The sequence below is a fragment of the Scophthalmus maximus genome, chromosome 2, assembly GCF_022379125.1.
Source record: "Scophthalmus maximus strain ysfricsl-2021 chromosome 2, ASM2237912v1, whole genome shotgun sequence".
In the NCBI taxonomy this organism is placed as follows: Eukaryota; Metazoa; Chordata; class Actinopteri; order Pleuronectiformes; family Scophthalmidae; genus Scophthalmus; species Scophthalmus maximus.
Window position 1 is genome coordinate 21383752 of NC_061516.1, and position 22591 is coordinate 21406342.

The 22591-nt window shown below is 45.8% G+C and overlaps 2 protein-coding genes across 4 annotated transcripts in view; both read right to left on the reverse strand.

Moving 5' to 3' along the window:
• LOC118301392 (serine/threonine-protein kinase DCLK1) overlaps positions 1 to 13625 on the reverse strand; it is a 42041-nt gene extending 28416 nt beyond the window's left edge. For both annotated transcript variants that reach the window (XM_035626868.2, XM_035626871.2), the window contains exons 1-3: positions 13287 to 13625; positions 12265 to 12654; positions 11305 to 11654 (exon numbers count right to left, since the gene is read on the reverse strand). In XM_035626868.2, coding sequence (XP_035482761.1) covers positions 11305 to 11654; positions 12265 to 12619 — 705 coding nt within the window. In that variant the 5' untranslated portion in view covers positions 12620 to 12654; positions 13287 to 13625. The remainder of the gene's footprint in view (positions 1 to 11304; positions 11655 to 12264; positions 12655 to 13286) is intronic.
• Positions 13626 to 17447: 3822 nt separating this feature from the next.
• ccdc169 (coiled-coil domain containing 169) lies at positions 17448 to 22215 on the reverse strand. Of its 2 annotated transcripts, none has more exons than XM_035625617.2 (8): positions 22075 to 22215; positions 21899 to 21981; positions 21349 to 21459; positions 20731 to 20771; positions 19480 to 19578; positions 18947 to 19000; positions 18390 to 18472; positions 17448 to 17779 (listed from the first exon to the last, which is right to left on the reverse strand). In XM_035625617.2, exons 1-8 carry the CDS (start codon positions 22149 to 22151, stop codon positions 17581 to 17583), a joined length of 747 nt encoding a protein of 248 aa, XP_035481510.2. In that variant the 5' UTR covers positions 22152 to 22215; the 3' UTR covers positions 17448 to 17580. The 2 variants fall into 2 exon arrangements, with proteins under 2 accessions (XP_035481510.2, XP_035481511.2); XM_035625618.2 differs by having other exon boundaries at positions 17450 to 17779; positions 18396 to 18472.
• Between the last annotated feature and the right edge of the window lie 376 nt (positions 22216 to 22591).

Genomic DNA, 22591 nt, shown 5'->3' on the forward strand with positions numbered 1-22591 from the left:
TTTTGGCTGTGAGGGCTTGTTTGACAATAGCATAGACAAGTTGACAGACAGTACTATACAGGAGTTCCCCCTGAAACAGTGCAGTAAAAATACATAGCATGAATCTAAATTCAAAGAGTAAGCACTTTAAAAATGCTCTCAGATAGAGTACATCTACTTTTTAACCACTGGTGTAAACTGACATATGGAAGAGGCACTTTATTACCCGACACCACAGGCTGGGTGATCTACAGCCGGTGAACAAAATAAAAAAGGTACTATATAGTGGAGGATCTATATATATATATATATATATATATATATATATATATATATATATAATGTAAAACCTCTCCCTCCACCTTAAAGCCTCTTTATTCTGTTTATATTAACCAGCGCTGATCACAGGTGACAGGTCCTCTTTAGCTGACACAGGGGAGTTGCTCTGTACATGATTTATCTTCGCTCTACTTGAAAAACTGCCCGACTATCTCTGCTCTGGCTGTAACCGCGTGTTCACACAGGACGCTCGCGTGGAATGAGTTTCGAAATTAAAATCTCTTTTTTTTATTTATCTGGAAGTTTTTAAAACGTTGTCCCGAGGTTCTTTGACTGCTACATGCACTGGCATTGTGTGCTTTTGACCATGCTTACACGGGAATTACAAAAATACTGATTAATAATGGTAATGATTCTATTTATTATTATTAATTGATTGTTAGCTGTTGTTTGATGCAAAAAAAAAATAATGAAAACGCCCAATGCAACTTCCCAGAGCCCAAGGTGACGTCTATTAATTGGTTGTCGCGTCTATATCGTCCAAAATCCCAGGTACTGCATTTAAAAGGATAAAACTAATATAGATAATGAGATATAAAACAAAGAAAAGTTGGATATTCCCACATTTGAGAAGCTACAACTGGTAAATGGTTGTTGTTTTTTTTTAAATGAAGTAATCAGTTTTCGTCTCAGCTCTAATGTAATATCTATCTCATTGCTACATTTCAGGATGAACTGCATCAGTTTTAACCTTGAGTTCTTTTTGAAAGCCCACCGATGTTTATTCTCCAGACACGTGTCCTGTTAAAAGCTTGAGGATGTGTGTGTCCGCTGCTCTGAGTCAGTCCCACCACATCCCCGGGCCTGGACTGCTGCTGCTGCTGCTGCTGCTTTTGGATTGAGGCTCTTTGAAGCTGCTCATCCCAAGATAGAAGCTGTGGCACCCCGGTGACACCAGTTCTCAGGGAGGAGAGAAGAACACAGGCAGAGTGCAATCAGAGTGATGAGGGGATAGAAGAATCTGGGAAGCAGGAGTGTGGGGACAGTCCTCATGTAGGACAGCCTCGCAGGGCACCGCGATAGGCCGAGGCTAAAATAATGTGGAGCAACACAGCAACACGTGCTGTGCTGTACGACTGAGGCAGGGTGTGCAAAAGTATGGTCGCCATGGTGACCATGCCCCTCCAGGCACTGGTGCACGGCCGGTGCGTGCCACCGACTCCACGGTGTGCACACTGCGAAAGAGAGCTCCGTCATTCATATTTCATCTACTATGGGCACGATCTGCTCCACAGAACTGTGTCATTCACACGAATACACACCCACCAACGCACACAAGAGGCTGCTATTGAATTTTTCAAAAATCCAAAAGGTGATGTGGCGAAGAAGATGCTAGTAAAATAAACAAAAAAACCCCCAATGATGACGAGGAGGAGGAGCTGGTGGAGGATGAAAAACCGAAACAACAAAAAACAAAATCACCAAATCCTCAGAGAGTCGGCGAGGACGCAAACAGACAGAGGGAGGAGAGCAGCAGAGGAGGAGATCTATTCCTGACTGCTGCTCTGAGCCCAGTGACAAAACACAAGCTGCTTTGATGTGTCTGGTGCTCCGTCGGCTCGCACACAGAGAGCGAGCGCGGTTACACAACAGCTACCGCTGCTAAGACAAGGACGGGGAGAAACAAACAAAGGAACAGAGGGAAAAAAGGGGCGACTAGAATAAGGGGGGGGGGGGCAGAGGAGTGTGTGAATTGGCATATTCGCGAACCCTGCTGCCACCTTTCGCACATCTATATTGAAGAAAGTGACTCGGTCGACGTTCCCCTTTACCCGCATTCAAATTTGATCTGTAAATATTATTTTAATAACTAGACTGCAGGAGCGAGGCAGAGGGTTGACAGGTTCCCAGACTGTGCAGCACGTCTCACGCGTCCGTCTGGGAGAGAAAAACACCAAACACTTCCCCTGATTGTCCGACTGCCACCATCCACTCTCTTATCTGTGATGGTGCTAACAGGGGGAAAGGAAACTGACATCTGATTGACATTTAGCTGTAATCACAGACAGTAACACAATCATTACATAGGAAGGCTTGTACAAGAAACACATGACTCTACGACCAAAGAAGCGTGACCTTCATCAATGTGCCCGTCAAGCCCTCCAGAAAATGTCTTATACAACAAATAATAGAACGATCTCTCAGCAAAGCCATTTTTCATTCTTACTACGCCACCTAGTGTACAAGCGAAGACTTAACAGCTTCTAGTGTGTCTGTTTCTACCTCTCTCTCTCTCTCTCTCTCTCTCTCTCTCACCTTGATTTCTTCCTCTCCGTCTTGAGATTAAATACAAATTGCATATTTTGGTCAGACACAAGGCCGCACCTCATGTCATGTGCGCGCCAATTCTGCGAAGGTGGATCACAAACTGAGACGGACGAGTCACTTGCGCCACACGGTGGCACTGTTTAACAACAACATGACGTGCGGACGGACCCAGAAGCAGGGTGACGAACACAGTCTTAGAGGACAATGTCAAAAGTACAGAGGCTTTCAATCGGTGTCTCTGCAGAGCAATACTTCAAATCTGAGCGTCTCTGGGACACACGCGGGAAACCAACAAAAGAAGGCCTGCAGTAAAAATACAAACTGAAGCCTGTCACACCTTTGATTAGACTACACATGACACATGGTCATGTGTCCACACACCATCCCACTGGGGATCACCACCAGCTACGATAACACGAAATCTTAGCACCTTTGTTCACACTGTTCGCGCTCCTCAACAATATCAGATATTTCTGTCTCCGTGTCAGATTTCAGGTCGACGTCTGGACTCAAGCACAGAATTTACCCGTGCAAAAGAGACTTTTATTTATTGTTTTATCTCACACTGATTTAGCCCAGAAGAAGTCTAAATATTTCTCGCTTCCAGTTTCCCGAGCGTGAGGATTTGCCGCACTTCTATTCCCAGTGTTCCGGCGGATTGAATATCTTTCGAGTTTTGTGCTGTTGCTGGGACAGAACACAAACGGACGAGCACAAAGCCGGAAAAAGAGAGAAGAAAGACAGAGAGAGAGAAAGAAAGAAAGAGAGAAACCCACTAATCTGCTGCGCCACAGTAGACGCGCGGTGGCTACGCAGAGAGACATGGCGAGGTCAACGTAGCCCTGCGCACATGTCGGAGGGACGAGCTGTCGGCACTCCGCTGGGGGAGCGAAGCTCAGTGGAGCTGTCCGCGGTGCTGAATCAACTGCAGCTGGCCGACCGGGCCTGTCGAGCTGCTCTTACCACGGACAGATGGATTTGATGGGTGAGACAGATGAATATACTGTAAAAAAAAACAAAAAAACATACAGAGACAGAAGTGGGAGCTTTACTATTGGCACGGCAGCATGTTGGGACGGCAAGAGCCATCAGCCGGACATCTGAACTACACAAGGTCTGTGGACCCCGATCGATACAGCTACAGACATTTGTCACATAAGAGCTTATTATTCACACACGGCATGACCTCCCGCTGCCTCGGTCGGAGAGCCAGGCGGCTGGGGGAACGAGGGAGGCCAGAGACGAGGAGGAAGAGCCGACAGACAAATGGAGGAAAAGTTGATGGGATGCCAATTAACGCTGCGGCGGTCTGAGTTCGCACTGCTGCTCCTGCGTGCACCTCAAAGCAGCGCAGCAGACTGACTGGCTGCTGCGTTGCATAACAACTTATGTAACAGCCCTTGCTCTCCAAGTGGGGGGAGGGGGGGCGGGCAAACTTTCTTTATGATCTTGTGTTTTTCCTTCAAAGTGTGAGCACATCTCCCTGTCTTTCATGTGTCTACAGGGAGCCAAACGGCCGGCGTGAAAGGAATAAAAGAAAAGGGGAACTATGCAGCGCTGTTCCCGCGAGGGCACAAAACGGACGTCGCGTGGCATCGGCCCCCTTCCTTCCCCTTCCCCTTCCCCTTCCCCTTCCCCTTCCTCTCCCAGCCCCTTTCTCTTGTGATTTGTTGAGGTTCCCTCAGTATGACTTCATCTCTTTTTTTCATCCGTCCACCGCCGGACTTGTCGAGTTATCTCACGCTTTTTATCCGCCTCCCTCTTTCTCCTCGGGCGCAAATTACTTATTCCGTCAGCGGTTCGTTTCATCTCCGCCGATTGATCTGCCTCGACCCTTCAATCCGCTGTCTGACCCCGTTTTTGTGCACGCAAACCTACTGTGAGTGTGTTTTGGTGGCTACCGTTTTAGTAGTTTGTTGAGAATTCGGGCTGCGACAAAGAATATTCCTTCAGCGGTCGATCATTCTGCTGAATGTTTTTTATATAGACTTAGTCTAACATAGACTATCCCACCCTCCTGTCTTCTCTAATATAGACTATAGTCTAATGTAGACTAAGCGATCAGCCAATTAATCAAGATATAAGATATCAAAGTAGCGATGAAGCAAGAGTTCTCCATCACAATTTCTCAGCAGCAAAAGACGACGTCCTCAAAGGTCTTGTTTTTCCCGGAACCTCACATTTGACAGCAGTCGATTCAGTTGCTGGACTATTTAATCAATCAGCTCTGTAAGAACACAACAGACCGGATGGAAAATACCACTCCCACTCCAGTTTACAGTGACTGCAGTAACAGAGAGGTGGCAAATACTCCACTTAAACTGGCTGCATATAAAACAGTTTTGATTTTTGCCGTACGTGTATATTTGGAAACTGATGAGATAATTGCCAAAATGCAGACCCGAACTCAGCGGACCTTGAAGAGCTGATATTGCCAGACATCGACAGAAGTAAACAAGTTACTCAAGGTTGAAAAACAAGCAAGAGATTATTGGAAAAACTACATACTAGGATTCTTCTTATCATTTGAGATGGTGTTTATAGAAGTTACATCGGTACAGAGACAGGAGTTTTCCATCAGTTCGAAATGGTGCAGGGTGAGAACGTTGCGATGTGCTCCGTCAAAGTGGGACACACTTAGCGGTGCGTTCATTATTCATTTTAAGATGCATTTGTTCTGATGTTTTACAAGCCAGTTGGGGCCCTGGTGCCTCCGCCACCGAGTCAGGATCAGACAAAACCCTTGGCAGATGAGATGTGCGTAAGTTCTGCAGCCTCGCCCTTTAAGCAAATGAAAACACGAAGCGGGACACACTCTCTCAAATGCAGATTTAGTTGAGTGAGTCAGGAAAAATCACGAGTCAGACGATGTGTGCAGGCGCGCGCGCGTGTGTGTGTGTGCGTGTGCGTGTGTGTTTGTGTGTGTGACGGAGTTGTGGGGTGACGAGGTTCTCAACAGTCTGCCAGTGCCCAAAACGTCTGCCATCGATCCCGATTTGGCAGCATGTCCTCTGGCTACAGACAGCTCCTCAATCTGCCAATTCACCCTGTGCTGCTAGAGAGAAACACAAACTAAACCGACCGACTTGAAACACAGACCGATAGAACGAGAGAATGTAACATAAGTGCCGAGGGACGCCGTACGAGCCCCTTATCAACAATGTAATTTACTACAAATGACATTGCATACTGCAAAGTAGCAAATGTACTGTGTACTCGGTCCTCTGACACTCCCAACAACACACACACACACACACACACACACACACACACACACACACACACACACACACACACACACACAGACACACACACACACACACACACACACACACACACAGACACACACACACACACACACACACAGACACACGGACAATGTTGCTGACTAGCTGTGACTCAGCAGATCAGCCGGAGCAGATGGACTTTGCTTCCCACAATCCTCCTATGAAGAACAAAAAGTGACATCACCAGCAAACAACCAATCAAACGGAGATTTACAAAAACGGCTAAATTTTTTTGTTCATGGGCAGAGCCTATTCCCTGCACTTCGTGACACGCAATATTTTTGTGAGTGATGCCGCTGCGCAGCTCGATACAGCCCTGAGAGGAGACAGGAGACATGGAACGGAACAAAAATAAGAAAAAAACTGAGAGGACAGGAGGGTGGGATGGCGTGGAAGGACGGTCAGAGAGAGGGAAAGAGGGGAGGGAGAGGGCGGGACAGAGAGCGGGGGAGAGAGAGTGATGCCATATGTTGCAGCTCTTGGATTTGGGGGGTGCATGCCAAGAGTGCTAATTAAATGAGGACTAAATAGCCATGAAAACAATGGCATGTTGACAGCAAGGGACAGGCCGAGGGAAAACATGAAGTAGAGGGAGGTGAGAGAAAGAGAACTTAACATAAGAGGATGAAAAGAATGATGCAGATCGAAGGGGGAGCAGGAACGGGAATGGGTGGAGGGAAATCGGAAGGAGAATGTGAAGACACCGAGAGAAGGAGAAGGAGGCTGCGGACAAAACAAAAGGATAAAGGGATATTAAAAGCTCTCCAGCGTTTGCCAACATGGAGAAGGACAAGCCAACCGTGCGGCTTGAAAAAGTGAGAGCTGCACTGCAGAGAGTGAACAAGTGGTTCCAACTCACTCTTCTCCGACATATGATCTCCGTTTGACATGTGACATTTACTTGGCACAAAAACACACGCAGCGCAGTATATCGGTGATGTGCTGTGTGAAGGAGATGGACAAAGGAGACGCAAATGCTTCACAGGAAAGGACATGAACTCTGAACTCATTCGCAATTAGGAAAGGACACACGTGGTTCATCGAGTTTGCATGCGGACATTTGCTTATTAGCACTAAGCACAAGGTTCAGCTGAGGCTAATCAGAGACGGTCCTCCCGTCAAAGACCAGTGGTGCATAATGTGCAAAACTGTGGCGAAAGCGAACATGATCGGTCCTCTGGGCGTCACGGATGTCTGGAGAAAATTCAACGCCAATCCTTCTCACAGTTTTTGAGAAGATATTCTCAGTCTGGACCATAGAGTGAACATAAAAAAATGAGGCCAATGTGGAAGTGCCTGAAGCCTGCATTCGCTGGAATGACCAGCAGGGGGCGACTCGGTAAATGTCAGTAAACATTTCCCTGAGGAGTTTATGGTTCAATCTCAAGTTTCAAGTCTTCTTCAATACAACGTGACTTGGTAAATGATGGTCCCATTTAGAATAAAGTAGACGATAAAGTATGGCATGTATGGCATGCTGTGGGGCGTGGACACGGCGTGATTGACAGCTGGTACCGTCCAACAGGTGCATGGTTGCAGGTGTAGGTGGACAAGCTCTCGGTCAGGCCCCACCCCCCTGCTCCTCCAAATATGGTTACTTCTGGTTTCAAAAAACCAAGATGGGCGCTGGCCAACATGCTAAGCTCGAGGCTTCAAAACAGACAGACATCGACATCCGAGCCAGGATATCTCCACAAAAACCACTGAAGGGGTATAGAAAATAGGCTTTTGGAACTTAAATGAATTGGCCCTTTAAACCCTTTTCATGTGTTTATGTTTTGTTTTGTATGTATGTTTAGTATGGGCAGTCCGTCAGTGTGGGAATCATTTGTCTCATGGCTCCAACCCACGCAGGCACATTCTAAAGAATTCCATTAACGAGACACTCAAAAGCCCAATGCAACCAATCTTAGAGATGACTGAGTGGCAACACTTCATGCACTGGTTGATAATTGCCTGTAGTTAATGGCCAGTGATGCATGAGCAGAAATCCAGAGGAGTCCATTAAAAAGAGTGTGTGTCACTATCCTCGCCTAAGTATGCGTAAGCCTCACAAAGGCTCAAGGCTGGCAGCTGGGGTCCGACACGGCGTTTGCGTGTGTGTGTGTGTGTGTGTGTGTGTGTGTGTGTGTGTCTTTGTCTGTGTGTGTAAACAGAGCTTACATGTATTAATAGACCAGCCATGTCCGTGTCCTAAGCCACTTATGGGTCGTCTTTCTTGATCAGACCAATCGCAGCAACGCTATCATCACAGCGTTACAGCGGGTCGACCGGTTCCTTTGCAACTCGACCAAATCGTCATGAGAAATTGGCCATGATGCAGAGCTTGCCATGAAATATGAGGTTGTGGTAAGCCCCAAAGGAGAGGGGATGGAGATAAAAATACCCCCCACCAGATACAGTGAGACCTGAGATGGGGTGGGGTTGGGGGGGAACAATAGAGCAGTGGGGGGCGGAACTTGATATATCGTTGTTCACTCAGTTGCTCGTATTACAGACAGAAATGTGATATGCAAAATGATCACAGAAGAGTAAGCTCGCAGCGGGCAAACTGAGTGTGTGGCACATATCAGATGCTCACAGACACTTGTTCACAGCCTGTCATATGTTGTCTCCTCTCTATGCACATCTCATCGTTATCAGCGGTTCTCCAGTTACTGCCAGATAGAAAATCTGCACGACGCTGATGGGAGGAAGTCGAACTACCAAAGTCAGAGTTATTTAACACGATATCGGTCTGGTTTAGAAAACAACACTCAGCTGTCGTATAGGCAAAAAAGCCTTGGCCATCACTCAGTCACAAATACAGTGTACACCAGAAGACACACACACATAAACAAAGAGGCATGATAAGAGGACAGATCGTCGACAGTTGATGAAACCGACTCTCACTAACTCTCAGATGAACTCTTCCAAAACCAAAAACATAATCCATTATTCTTTGCAGTGCACTTTGGCGGCATTTTTTTTTTTTTAAACTAAACTGAACTTAGATAGAACGAGATTAATAAAAAGTAACTACATAAAACAATGAATGAACAGTTTTGTAAGCAGCTGCAATCCCCGAGAGCAGTTAGAGACAAAGAGAAGGGAAGGGATATGGCTGTGGGGGACGTACGGTACATATTCATCCCGCCCCACTGTCTCTGGCCTCATTACAGGGGTTAATGAAGGCAAGAAGCCGGAGCTCCGGTCCTCACATGCTCTCTCTGGGCTCTGCAGCTCTGTGGGGACCCAACATTACTGGCAGCCAGGCCCAGAAACCCACTTCTGCCGTGGGCTCAATGACATCCATGCCCCCCCTACACACACACACACACACACACGCAGCTTGGGTAATTACCTAGCACACTTCGGACATTCGCTACTGTACATTCACGTGTCATTAACATTCCTTCCTACGCTCCTTCACTCATCCATATGTTGCGATTATGATTTCCTTATCCAAATGCATACGTAGACGTAGTTTTTGAAATCATTAGTTCTTGAGGTTTATGTAAGCTTGCGTCGAGCCCAGTTCTCTCGCTCTACAATGGTTAAGTTAACATGAATTAACCACATTTCACAGGGGGTTTAGATCCGCTGCATGATTATCCAGTGTTTCCTGAGACCTTTCACCTGTTCAGGGGCAGCAGGCTGTTCAGGTCTCGTCTAGGATTTCCAAACACACATGGACACTATCAATCCGTTTTTATTGAATCCCACCTTGCATTCTTCCCTTTGCCAGTTAGTTCTCCTAATAACACAATGAGAAACGACAACGCTCCCACATGCATTAACCCACGCGCGCATACAAAGTCACACATAAAAAGTGAGAAGGAGTTGGTTCGGCACGCAGTCCAACCCAGGCAATTTGGCAGTGAGCGTGTTACCATGCCTACAGGCCCAATCAATATCACGTCTAAAAATAGCATGAACCATAATAGTCTTACTTCCAAACACAGGAGGGGGTGAACTGGGCGAGAGTGGCATTCATGTAATTTGTCTAATCTCCAGCAAGACTGTAACAAGTGGCGACCGCAGAGTTAGTGAGCATTGTGCAAAAGCGTGAGTTTAATCCCCACCAGGAGGTTTCTCGAGGAAAACCTGATCCTGGCATTTTATTGGCTGGCGCTGGGATCTCGCAGCAGGTCGGATCAGCAAATCTGGAATGACTTGCTGCCAGGTTAACAGTAGGTCGTTGCAAAGACGGCATGACGGGACGAACACGCCAGCGCCAACGCATGAAGACTAATCTTTAGAACTGGGATAAATTGTAATGTGGAGTGTTTAACAATTAAGATCAGAAACTTCCAGAAAGTTCATGAGAACGAGTCACAAATTGGCCTTTAAGGAGATAATCACTTGCTGTTCGACGCCCTCATCAAACGGTTTTCAAAATAATTGTGTCACTGATGCTTTTGCCAGCCAGAGGAAGCGTGCTTCTGTGGCGCCACATTCAATAACTTGGAGCTACAACATGACCTAGAGAGAGAGAACCAGAGGGGGGGGGGGGGGGGGGGGGGGGGGCAGACACACAGAGAGACAGAAACATTGATGATGGCGGGCGGCGTTAGAGATGGAGAGGTGACACAAAGACAAACAGAAGGGGACCAGGGAGCCAAATCAAGTTAAAAGACATGAGATGAAAGTCCCAAAGAGACGCCGCCTTTCCCTCTCGGACAAATACAAACATGAACATGTGCCAAGCACAGATGATGAGCACAGTGAGTTTGGCCTCGTTTAACTGCAGTGCAGACAAAGTTCGGGGCGAGTTCGGACCAGTTCAGAATATGTGAATGTGAGTCTGCGCATGCATACTGTATACAGTGTACGTCTACTGTGTTACAGCAGCGGCTCTTTTCCTCCCTCCCTCCACAGCTGAGCTGAGAGCAAGCTGGATGGGTGGGTGGACTATCAAGGGGGCCGGGCCTTATTTTTGTACTCGGAGGCAAAGCTCTGGCACACTTTGCTGCAGCGTGGACGAGAACCCAGACTCCATTCATAGCCATCTGTCATCTTTACCTTCCCTCGACCTCTTTCGGTCTCTGCGTCACACGTCGTCTCCACAGCTATGGTTGTGACCGGGGGGGGGGGGGGGGCGGGATCCATTTGGATCCGTCTATCAGCCTGTTGATCTTTACTTTCTCCCTCTTCAAACAGCACCAGCACAAAAAACACCACTATGTCAATATGTTTTTGAATCTTTCCGTTCCAACGTCCAACACACAATAGAACAACTCACACCAGCTCTCATTGCAAGAGTTTGTCTCTGGACTGGAAGCCAAACGTAAAGCGGTTGAATGCACTCTATCAATGATAAAAACCAAGTGAAAGCCATGTCTGATGTCCTTTGACACCAACAATTCCATATGCGGCATTTCAGCATGACACACTCGCACAGAAACGAGGAATGGAGTCATTCTGTTTGACCGACGCAAAGATTTCTCACCAGTTTTCCCTCCAGGGTGTAGATCTTCTTCACCACCCCAGAGTCCAGCTTGATGGCATCGGTGATGTCGGTGAGGACCTGCTCGTAGGAGTGGGCCGTTTTCTTGTTCAGCAGGATCCTCACGGCCTTGCGGGGCTTCACTCCGCTCCGCACCACCGTCACCAGCTTTGGACGTATGAAGTCCTTGGTCTCGCGGCTCTCGGGAGCGCCGGCGTTGGCGCTGCCCAGGGAAGGGGGGCCGCGCGAGGAGGACGCCGAGGCCTTGACGTTCACCGACCAGTTGGGGTTCACGTTCTTCGTGTAATCCAACTTTTTGTACGCCTCGATGGAGCTGCACACGTAGCTGTCACCTGTTGGGGTTGACATGAGATTTATGTCAAAGGAGATGGGAATCTCATTCTCTTAAGGGGGGGGGGGGGGTAAATTGTGGAAAAATATGAAAGAATAAGGATAAAGATGGAGAAAGGAAGGACGTAAAGAGATATGGTAGCATACAGTAGGCTGGCTACTTTGTTATGAGCAACATCTTCTAACCATGGCAACAGCTACTGTACAATACAACATTATGCTTTCCTTCCTACTGTTCCCTTATTGAAGATGATGCCAACAGCTCACAGCTCTGCCCATGCCACACTGTAATGATACTGGGAGGCACAGATGCAGGAGAGAGCTAATCCGAGATAAAGCATATGGCCATCCAACAAGTGATCCACGTCCATCTTCATAATAATAATCTGCAGTGTGTTTAGTTTGATTAGCCATTTTTTGTTGCTCACTGTCCAAATGTTGAGGCTGATTTCAAAAGCAGCCTGTAAATGGGTCAGACTGTGGGGACTGATCACTTCAGTTACTTTATTCTGTGCAGCGAGTCGAGCAGCAGCGGGGTGGAACACAACATGGCAGCTGACCTTAAAGGCCTGGAGGCCAGACTGCAGAAGCACTGTGCGTTTCTATATTCACCTTCTACCAGTTGCTCAATGTTGGTGATCTTGGCGCCATCCAGGGTGTAGATGGTGCGGACCCCCTGCGGCAGGTTGACGTTGTCGGACAGCGAGCGGGTCAGATCCGCCAGCAGGGCGTCGAAGGTGCGGAACCGGTCCGCGGAGATGGCGTACACTATCCCGTTGAAGTAGCGATCCCCGTTGCGGTAGAAGCGCACCTTCATGGCCCTCTTCTCCGCGCTCAGGGTCTTCAGGGTCCGGGTGCGATACAGGCTGCAGTGCGCGCTGTGCGTGGGACTCGGCACCCCGTTCATCCTGGCGCTGGAGGAGCGGCCGTGCCTCTGGCCCCTGTCGTCGAAATGCTCCATCTCCATCTCGCTGCCGAGGCTCACGACCACGGCGGTGCTGTCTGGGAAGGGAGGATGGGGGGAGGGGGACGACAACAACAACAACAACAACAAAGGGAGGTACGGGATAGGGGAAGGTGGACGGGTGAAAGTTTTTCAGCAGCGAATAAGTCAACGGAGGAGCCGAACGCGGGGGAGCGTGTCTGCGCGGCGGATGGTGGGGTGAACCAGCCGGTGTCCGTCGCCGGTGCGCGGTCTGAAAATAACTCCCTAATGACAGATTAAGTGCTTTTAAGCCGCCGAGCAGCGGACAGCGCGCCGATCTGGCACAGTGCGCTGATCTGGCACAGTGCGCCGATCTGGCACAGTGCGCCCGAGTCGTCCTGAGGCGCAGATGGGTGAGAGGGAGTGAGGGAGAGGGCGACGGTCACGAATCGATAGCAGCACATCCATTTCCCTCTTTATGAATATTCAGAAGCTGCGAGCACCCCCCCCCCACAACCCCAAACATTTACATATATAAATAAATATAATATATATATATATATATATATATATCACAGGCAGAAACAATGATTGACTCCCTGTGTTTAACTTTGTCGTATTGACATCAATAAGCACGAATCATACAAATAAATGAAAAACGACGAATAATGAAAGAGCTGATCACTTGTGGATCAGCTGACACTCTCACCTATGCGAGCGCTCAGCGCCTCTTTGACGGTCACCTCCAGCCCGACTGATGCTGCGTTTCCCTGGAGATATGAGATGTGCTAGAAGTGGAGCGAGCTGTGTCGCCGACACCGGATGTGGTGCTGAAGAGAGATCCCGTCCTGGGTCCTGCGGTGAGACCCTCCTCTCTCCTCTTGTCAACGTGTGCGTGTCCCTTTGTTGTCCGGTGGATGAGCTCCACCACCACCACCACCACACACCAGTGTGTCTGTGAGAGGCTGGACTGGGAACGGACTCGGCAGCAGCTGCTTCCCCTCCCATTCTCCTTTCACCCACCTCCTCTCTCCTCCTCCACGACACTCTGTCGTGATTTTCATTTAGGCTGCACCCCCACTTCTCATTAGGATGCAAACCCACGCTTGCTGGACTCCCCCCCCCCCCCCCCCCTGAAAGACACGCGTCGGAGGGTGTTGATTTAAGAAAATAAAAAATAAAAAATCAAAAGGAGCTTATTTATTTTTTCCCCTAGGAAAATCAACATCCATACAACTCAGCTGATCTTCAGTTCTTTATGTATCTCTAACTACATTTGAATTAATTTTTTTTCATCAAAACATGAAATATAAGATGTAGCCTATAGTGTGAGTGGCGTGTGTGCGCGCGCGCGCGCTCGCGTGGCCAAATCACATCTCATTAAAACCTTGAGACTAAAGCAGCATTAAGTTTAACCTATTAGGATCTTTGCACGTGAGATGTTATGTAACACACGTCAACCATCAAGGCAGCCTGAGGGTTGACGTGTGTTACAAACTACTGTATACAGAGCAGCTGCCACAGGCATCCCAATGTCACGTGTCAAGTATGATTTTTAAAAAGTTTTTAAATGAATTTCTTGTATGAAAACTCAGCCGGGATCGCACCGTCTAAATAGTTTTGAAAGTGTCATGTTGACTTTATCCAGGGCTGCATGAGCCACAGGGGCGAGAGCTGGAGAGTGATGCTGCCATCTCATTACCATCAGCTTGTTTCGTTCCCATGAGCTCTGAAGTTTGTTTGTATGTGACGGCAGGAAACAGTCCCTCCGAGCACTGGCAGAGATAAAAGACCACTGACCTACATCCCGGCCTCCAGAGACCCACCCGGTTCCGCTCCATCACCACCACATGAGTGTGAGCATTTAACTGTGCCAGTGATGGTGACGTCCTCTTAAATTGCTCTCCATGTCCTCGTATTCGGCGGTTTGACAAGTGGAAGACACTGTTTAATGTGTTGAGCACGACACGGGTTTATTATGCAAAAGTTTCACTCTCTTTGCATTCATGTCGGGTTTGTGACATTCAATCAATGCTTGATTCAGAAGGTCACGCATCTAATTCGTCCGATTCCAAAAAAGCAAACTGCATCTGACATTTTAATGGTCAAATATGGTACACGATTAAATCTTTCATCACTGCTTCCGAGAGCAGAGCAGCTAGCGTGAGTATGCGTATGAATCCATCAAAGTGTTGCAGTGACACACAGATTTTTCTATTTTGAGGAGACGCACGCATGGGGCCCCACTGTACGTCACAAACTGAGGTCTGACTTGACAAGGTGTTCCCGTCTAAACACCGTCAAATTCTGGGGAAGCAGGGCACGCGTGGGGGAGACTGTCGTCGGGCCAGTGCAAGACAGATGGAGGACAGGGCGCAGGACACAGTCAAGGATCTAGAAGCAGGGCAGTGGTCTCATTTCCAAATGGATATTTGTGAGTCACACTGATATTTGTCGGTGTCCATTTGTATTCAAATAACCAAGGAACGCATGAAAATTTATAATGTATTCTTACTTCTGTGGCATTTCTGGGGTTGGAGGAGTTAGAATGTGATCTACATCTTCAATGCTATCTCTTGGAAGTTATTGCACTCTTCAAAGTATTAAAGCAACACAACTATTTATTTGCACCCCTATTTGTAACTGTATTGCAGCTGACTAGCATGAAATACAGTATAGTCTTGGTAATATTGCATCCATAAAAGTAATAAAAAGTGGGTGAAATTATTCAAAGATTGAATTTTGCCATTGGAGAGTAAGGCTATCAAAGTGTCTGTGCAGAAACAATTTATTTTAATTGCAAATGAATCTATGCAGAGCACATTTAATGTTGAGTGGACAGTTTCATGATCCGTTATGCTTCATTAAAAAAAAGAGCCTTTTTTTATGTCAAGACGGTCTCAGTGACTCTGATTTCCACTTTTTTGGACTCTAATAGTTGCTTCAGCACCACTAACATAACAAGTAAAAACATAACTTAGCACAAAAATGCATTTTTGTGAGGTGAATGATGATAAACAAAGAATTGGAGCTCATTCAGATTCGGATAGTTGGACTAATGACCATTGCAGCGGTATATCCCATTTAGAATAACTGTGAAAAGGAAATCTGTCTTTACTTAAGAGCTCAAGAGAGAAATTAAAAAGCCGGCCCCCCACAAACTGTTGACAGATGCTGTTAGTAATTATTGTATCTTTATGCTACAATAAATTTCTTCAGAATTTTGCACGGCACGCTCTGTGTGAACATGGAGATGGCCAAAAAGTCCGTCTAGGTAAGTCAACTCATATGCATATTTATTTCGCGTGCATGCATATGTGAATGCACACATGCACGCTTCTCTACTGTACATACACATTGCACGTACACTACACCTTTTTGCAGCATACTGCGAGTACAGTGAGAACAGCTAACAGAAATAGCGAGTGCAGGCAGCAGCAGTGTGATTCATGGTGTTTTGACAGATAGCGTAGTGATTCGTCACCATGTTTCACCTGTCAGCAGAGGGGGAGGCAGCGCGCAGAGACTTGTAGTAAGGCGGGCTTGAGAAAGGAGGGAAAGAGCAATGTGGCGTGCTGCAAATGAGCTCTTTTTTTTCTCCATAAGGCAACCAACACGGCCTGGCTATCATTAAAGGAAGTCATTAATCTCAGATAAACAACCCTTCACTGCAGCACATTCAGGATCGTACACCAACTCAGCCAGAAACTGAGAAATGTAATAAGTAAAGGAAAAATATACTTCGATGTACCTACGTCAATGGCGGGGGGAAAACAATGTCTCCTGTGGCAATTAGAGCATCACATGGTGATTTATTTTATTGAATCAATCAATCAATCAATCAATTATTCTGTGATTATACCCTATTTGAGGAACTGCATCATAATTAGTTGATTGGACATCAATATGGAGCGCTTGAAATGCAGCTTGGGGGAAAACCAAACAACTTTAATTTAATTGCTATCAGGTACTTTACTTTATTTATTTGTGTGAGAAATGTGTTGGAGGTGGAATTCCTTGTCTTAAAACCTAGTTTTAGGTCAGAATCCAAAAGCTTATCAATAGGACATCACTGAACTTACAGAGCGAACGGTGAACAGTAAAAGTTATATTTCATTATATAAAGCTAAAAAAAAGGTTAAGACAGAATTATGAATTCATGCTGGTTTCGCCTGTAAGATGTTGCTTCAGCTCAGAGTTTTGAGGCGGACAGGAGCCGAACCCATCCTCCGCACTTCTTCACAAACCACGAATGAAACGACTCCTGGCAATTTTCATGTTCACCACGCTGCGTCTCACGTGGACACATACAGATTTCATACACCCACATTTGTAGAGGTGGTCAGTGGGTGGGACGGGGGAGACCGGTTGCTCTGCAGATGAACTACATGCACAGAGAACAGTGGTGGATGTCGTGCTGCTTACGTAATTGCAAGTTGTAGGAGGTGCTTTGTAAAAGATATATATAGAAGAATAGGAGGAACAAAAACAAAAACGGCGGTGACACTAGAAATGTCAGACCCAGCAGCTTTCTGCCACCTTAGGAGATGACCTCACTGCACTCGAAGCCTGTACACCCTCCTGTAAAACATTTCCATGTAGAAAAAAAACAACAAAAACACAAACTTCATTATTAATGTGACACTTTATACCATGGGTTCAGTGAAACACTGAAGTATAATACTGACTGTGGCACATGACAACCTGAACTGCATCTTCATAATCAGCCCTTGAGAAATGTGAACAAAGCCATAGGAAGCTGGCAGACACACGCGTGACATATGTATAGAAAATATATATATATATATATATATATATATATATATATATATATATATATATATATATATATATATATATATATATATATATATATATATATATATATATAGAAAATATCTCCTGCAACCATTCCATCATACCCAGAAAAAGCAACAATACGGGATATTTTAAAGAACTATTCTACATAACTATATTTCTTAAAGAAATATTTTAAGCCAGGACTAAGGATTGTGTTTCAGGTAGTGCTTTAGGGTGGGTAACCTGCTTCCCCTCAGGGATTTCTCTTCTTCTCTTCTCTGGGCTGTTGACGCTCCACAACCACCTCCTCCTTTCACGTGCGCTCCTCCTCCTCCTCCATCTTCTTCCCTTTCTTTCCCTTTCTTGGAATAAGCCTCTGCATTCCTGCGGCTTTGCTTCCCTCTACGCACCAAGAGATAAGACCACAGTAAGTGAATGAATTCTGTGTTGATTTATACAGCATGATTCATTTATCAGCTACGTATCAGGAGATTGTACACCAACTGCAAAAGTAAGTCTAATCCTCCCCAAAAAATATGGGTTCACCCAGAAACTCTACGCTGATATTTACTCACAGTTCGTGAAGAGTCAACTAACTGATTTTAGTGTCTTGTTTGGTTTCTTCTCTGGTATGGCTTTGTCTCCCTTCACTCTGAAGACACTCTACAAGATCTTCCCTATTATATATTTTTTCATAATCACATTATAAAGCTGGATTAAAAATGTGCTTAAAGGCAATAACATTATTGTGTACGTAACAACTCTGCATTTCACCTGACCCTGAATGCACTTTAGCTGCTTTCAATTTGGTATTTTCAATGTTTTAAATAATGTGTCCTGTATCTTAATCCATTGGTGTGTGTATGTTTGAATATGATCTGCCAGCTGACTGAAGGTGAAAATTGATTGTGATGATTTGATGACCTATTTGTTTTAAATTGTTGCCTTGTGAAGCACCTTGTGATTTGAATTTGTGAAGCTGATAAATACAAGTTATTAATGTGTCCATCACCTGTACCTCCTCAGTTTGCTGTCTGGCGCCCTCTGTGGCTGAGTGGAGTACTGTCTTCTTTGGGCTTCAATGGTGGAGGACAGCTGTGACAGTGGACAGTCCATTAAAATGCACTCCAGACACATAGAACGTACTGTTTGCACATGTACTGCATGTGTGCTTCTGTTTGCTCAGTCGCGTGTCGTACAATGCCACTTCAAATGTAAAAGATGTGTTTCCAAAGTGTTAAGAGAGAAATGTAGTTGAGTTCCCTCGCAACTGCTGTGGTTGCAGCATTAAGCAGAAAGTCCTTGACTGAGTTATTTCACTGAACAGAGACTCACCTATGACATAACAAGAGAGAAGAGCACCCGGGGATGAATGAGAAATCATAATTAGACCTGCTCTCTGTACTGTACTGTCCTTGTGGTGCACTTTACCGTGGCAGCAATTCTTCAGCATGGCATACATTGAATATTCAATGATTGATAGTCATAATATTTGCCTTGAGAGCGACTGGTTTGACCTGTCAGGAGTCGCGGACACCTCTATTATCACGGATGAAAGGGACCGCTTACCTTCGCAATTTCTGAAAGATATGCCCGCCTCTCATCATTGGTTTTATGGAATGCCTGACATATGAAAGAAACAGAAAAGCCGTCAGTAATCTGTGCGTGTGCTCGTGGGTAAAGTGCTTGTGTGCGTATTTTCTGCAATGTTAATGAGCAACGGCTTACAACGCGGATTTACTGGTTGCACATGCTGCGTGTTAAACCCGCATCTAATATCTTTGCTGTTTGTCGAGCAGGAACAATAAACAAAGAGGCAAATCACTAGAACCAAGAGCACATTGGCCCAGTCGTAGCAGCACGAGACGAAGGTCAAGGTTCGATTTTGCATCAAATGTTTGCTGGGGAAAAAAAAGTAAAATCGGACAAATCTCTTTTTCAATCCTTTGCTAATGGTGGTAATTCAAATATGTACTTATTACCTGGCGGAATCTCAAGCTGCTTGTCCAAGAAAAAGTAAAACTGGGCCAGCAGACATTGTGACCTTCAGCAACACTCGCAACACAATATCCCTCTAGAACTAGAACAACGGAGAGCAGCACCTTTCCCTCCTGTTCGGTCGTGAGGTGACAGTCCGTCAGCTGACCCTGGAGGTCACACTTCTCCTCACTCAGGAGCTTCACACGCTGCCTCAGTGTTTCCTGCAGGGAAGCGTGTTTAGTTCGAAATTCACAACAAAGAGGCAAAGCATAAATCAATTGATACTATCTATGTTCAAGGATTAAACGCTAACAGAACAGTTAATGCAGGAAACACACAAGCACAAGAGTGGATTAGGCCGTGTGAGATTAATTGTGCAGAGCAATGAGACCCGGTGTATTTCTGGGTTGTCCTTGTTATTGTGTCCCTAAAATAAGCATAAGCAATAATGAATGTCACTGTGGACACCGCTGTGTCTGAGCATGGAGCATTTGAAATGTATCAACGCCTATGGTAAATGTTCGACTCAGCCAAGTATTTCACAAATGGCTGCAGTTACATTTACATGGGCGCATTTGCAAAAACGTAAATACATGCAGGCATTCATTAATCCTGTTTATCTATATATTTATGATGCTAATTTTCATTGTAATCCTCCTAATCAGCGTTTGCAAAGCCCCTTACATTTTCCACACAAAGCAGAGGATATGTACAAATCCAGGGTGCATGTGATTGAAGGTTATCCGTTATGATGTTTAACAGAAATAAATTAATCAGCGGATGCACCATAAAAGCATACAGGAGGTACAGTAGGTATCGGATGACTCTTTCTTTGCAGCTGGGAACACCATAAGTATCTGTTATTGTTTTTTTTACAGAAAACGCGGCCCTAACATTTACTCATGTCACTTGTTATTAAATAATCTACATTCTGACTTAGTGTCATGCTCACAGTTTGATCTTCAGTCCACAAGCTTTGCAGTCCCTCCCTGGATTCACTAATAAGCATCTGTTAGTTCTGCCTTGAGGCACAAGGACACACACACACACACACACATTTAGACTGTATTTGTGCAACGTTCGGGGTGTGGTGCGAATTCGAGTATCTGCTTTAAACCATTGTAATTAGTGTGCATCCCTCTCCTATGGTGTGTAATCCTGTGATTACAGTGCTGTGATTAAACTCTGGTTTATTCGGCCTGCATCAGCGGAGGAGGGGGGGGGGGGCGCTACAATCCCTGTCTCCCCTCATTCTGTGTCTCTGGCTCTCTCTGCTGGTATGTGCCTCTATTCTTATATACACTCTTTCTTTTTTAATTCTGCGCTTGACAAAACTCCACAAAACATGAATACGGCAAAAACAGACCACTCACGATTGGCATGTCATCATACGACCGGATGGCGGCCAATCGATCTGTGAAAAAGCAACAGGCTGTGTTAACATCATGTATGCATGCAAGAAGTACAAACTTGCTTGAGATGAAGATGGATGAATACATATTTTTACCTCTGCCAAGGAGTTTATGGGATTGGTTCGGTTTGTCTGTGTGAATGCCAGCAGGGCTACTTAAAAAGTTATGGTTGGTTTTTTTATGATTTTTTTTTATACCAAAGTTAGGTCCTGGCCACGGTAACAGGTGCTTAAATATAATTTTGTGAGGGATCCTGAAATATATTTGTATGGCTCACTTACTATAGGTATGTAGTTCTTTATGAGCTTCTCTCAACACCCCTCATCTTTGTTCGGAGCAGACAGAAGAAACTAAGGTTCATTTTTATTTCAAGGTGACCAAACATCATGCTGTGTGTATTGTCGTGGTTTTTCCCCAAAGTGGTTTTTGATACATAGCTCAACTGTTGATGTTTTGCAAAGACACAAGTCTCGGTGTAAATATTATGTAAATAATGCTGTACTCCAATAAAAGCTACAGTAACAAATGTTCTTTATGGCATGAACTCCCTCAAAAGCCGACCTGATCCTGTGAACGTACCCATGGGGTTGCCTCGCAGGTCCTCCAGTCGCTCGTGGATCAGTGAGATCTGTCTCTCCAGCTGTCCGTTCAGCTCCGTCTGCGTCTCATACCGCGTCTTCCACTCATTACCTGGCACACGTGTGAATAAACAGAGGACACACCGCGTTGCAAACTACACTGAAGAGTGACAGCGTTGGAGGCCGGCATGATGGCTCATGAGTCATCACGATGTTAAGAAATGTAAATGTGGCATGAAAACAGAACCTTTTGGAATAAACTGGGTTTTCTGCAAAAACCGTGTAACGTGTAAACGCGTAAAGAAATACAATGTTCCTAAACTGATAACCCGGCACGCAACATGTTATAATCTTTCTTGGATTATTCCTTTGGCCTCCAACAAGCTCTTTCTGTATTTGTGGCTCAGACCTGCAGACGGACCTGTTCTGAGTTTGTCTGATGTGAGCTGCTCTCCTGACCCTCATTCCACAGCATCTCGGCTGGGTTCACTTTAGCATATTAAACAATATGGCTCATATTGTAAAATATGTATTGTGACACGTCCACTCACCTTCCCCGTCGACACTGTGCAGCCTTTCTTGCAGCTCACACATGGTACTCCGCAGGTCGGACACGGACTCCTCAAGCATTTCTCTGAAAAACCAAGAGCCACACGACGCTATTGGTCACAGTGGGGGGGGAAAGAACGAGGACATGTCATTCCGAAGTTCCTTCAGACAAACCCACCTCATCTCCCTCTCGTGCTCGAGCTCTGCCTGCAGGCGAGCCAGGTCGTATTTGCCGTAGTCGCTCTCTGCGGCCATGTTTCTGGGGGAAAAAAGAGAGAGAAAAAAAACGTCGTCTGAAGAGAAGTTTGTGCATCGCTGGTTTCCATGGGAACCGCTGCTTCCGACCGCTTCAGGCGGCGTCGGAAATAAGGGAGCGGATTTTGCGGGAAGTTTGAACAGAAGTTTTTAACCTCCTCCCTGGTTTGAAATGATAAAAAAAAACAACATAATTAACGATGTCTACTTCCTATCTGTTTTCTTCAAACACTAATGTCACTTTATGAAGCTCATTAAATGGGCCTGAAAATAAACTTCCTCTCCACACAGAGCCCTCACTTTGACATCCTACATCAATGGCCTATTGAAAGCCAGTTATTTATCTTGAGTATTGACTATTGAATTTCCAATAGAGAAATTACTCACATTTGGATCTTTCCTTCCGGCTGCTTCACGATCACCTCAGCTCCCAGTTGAAC

Bases quoted from the DNA above. Each gene is read 5' to 3' on its own strand.
- ccdc169 (XM_035625617.2), bottom strand. From the start codon at position 22,151: ATGGCCGCAGAGAGCGACTACGGCAAATACGACCTGGCTCGCCTGCAG. The intron at 21,982-22,074 runs GTGGGTTTGTCT...TTGGTTTTTCAG, and splicing joins GAGCACGAGAGGGAGATGAG to AGAAATGCTTGAGGAGTCCG. The intron at 20,772-21,348 runs GTACGTTCACAG...GCTTTTTCACAG, and splicing joins CCTGCGAGGCAACCCCATGG to ATCGATTGGCCGCCATCCGG.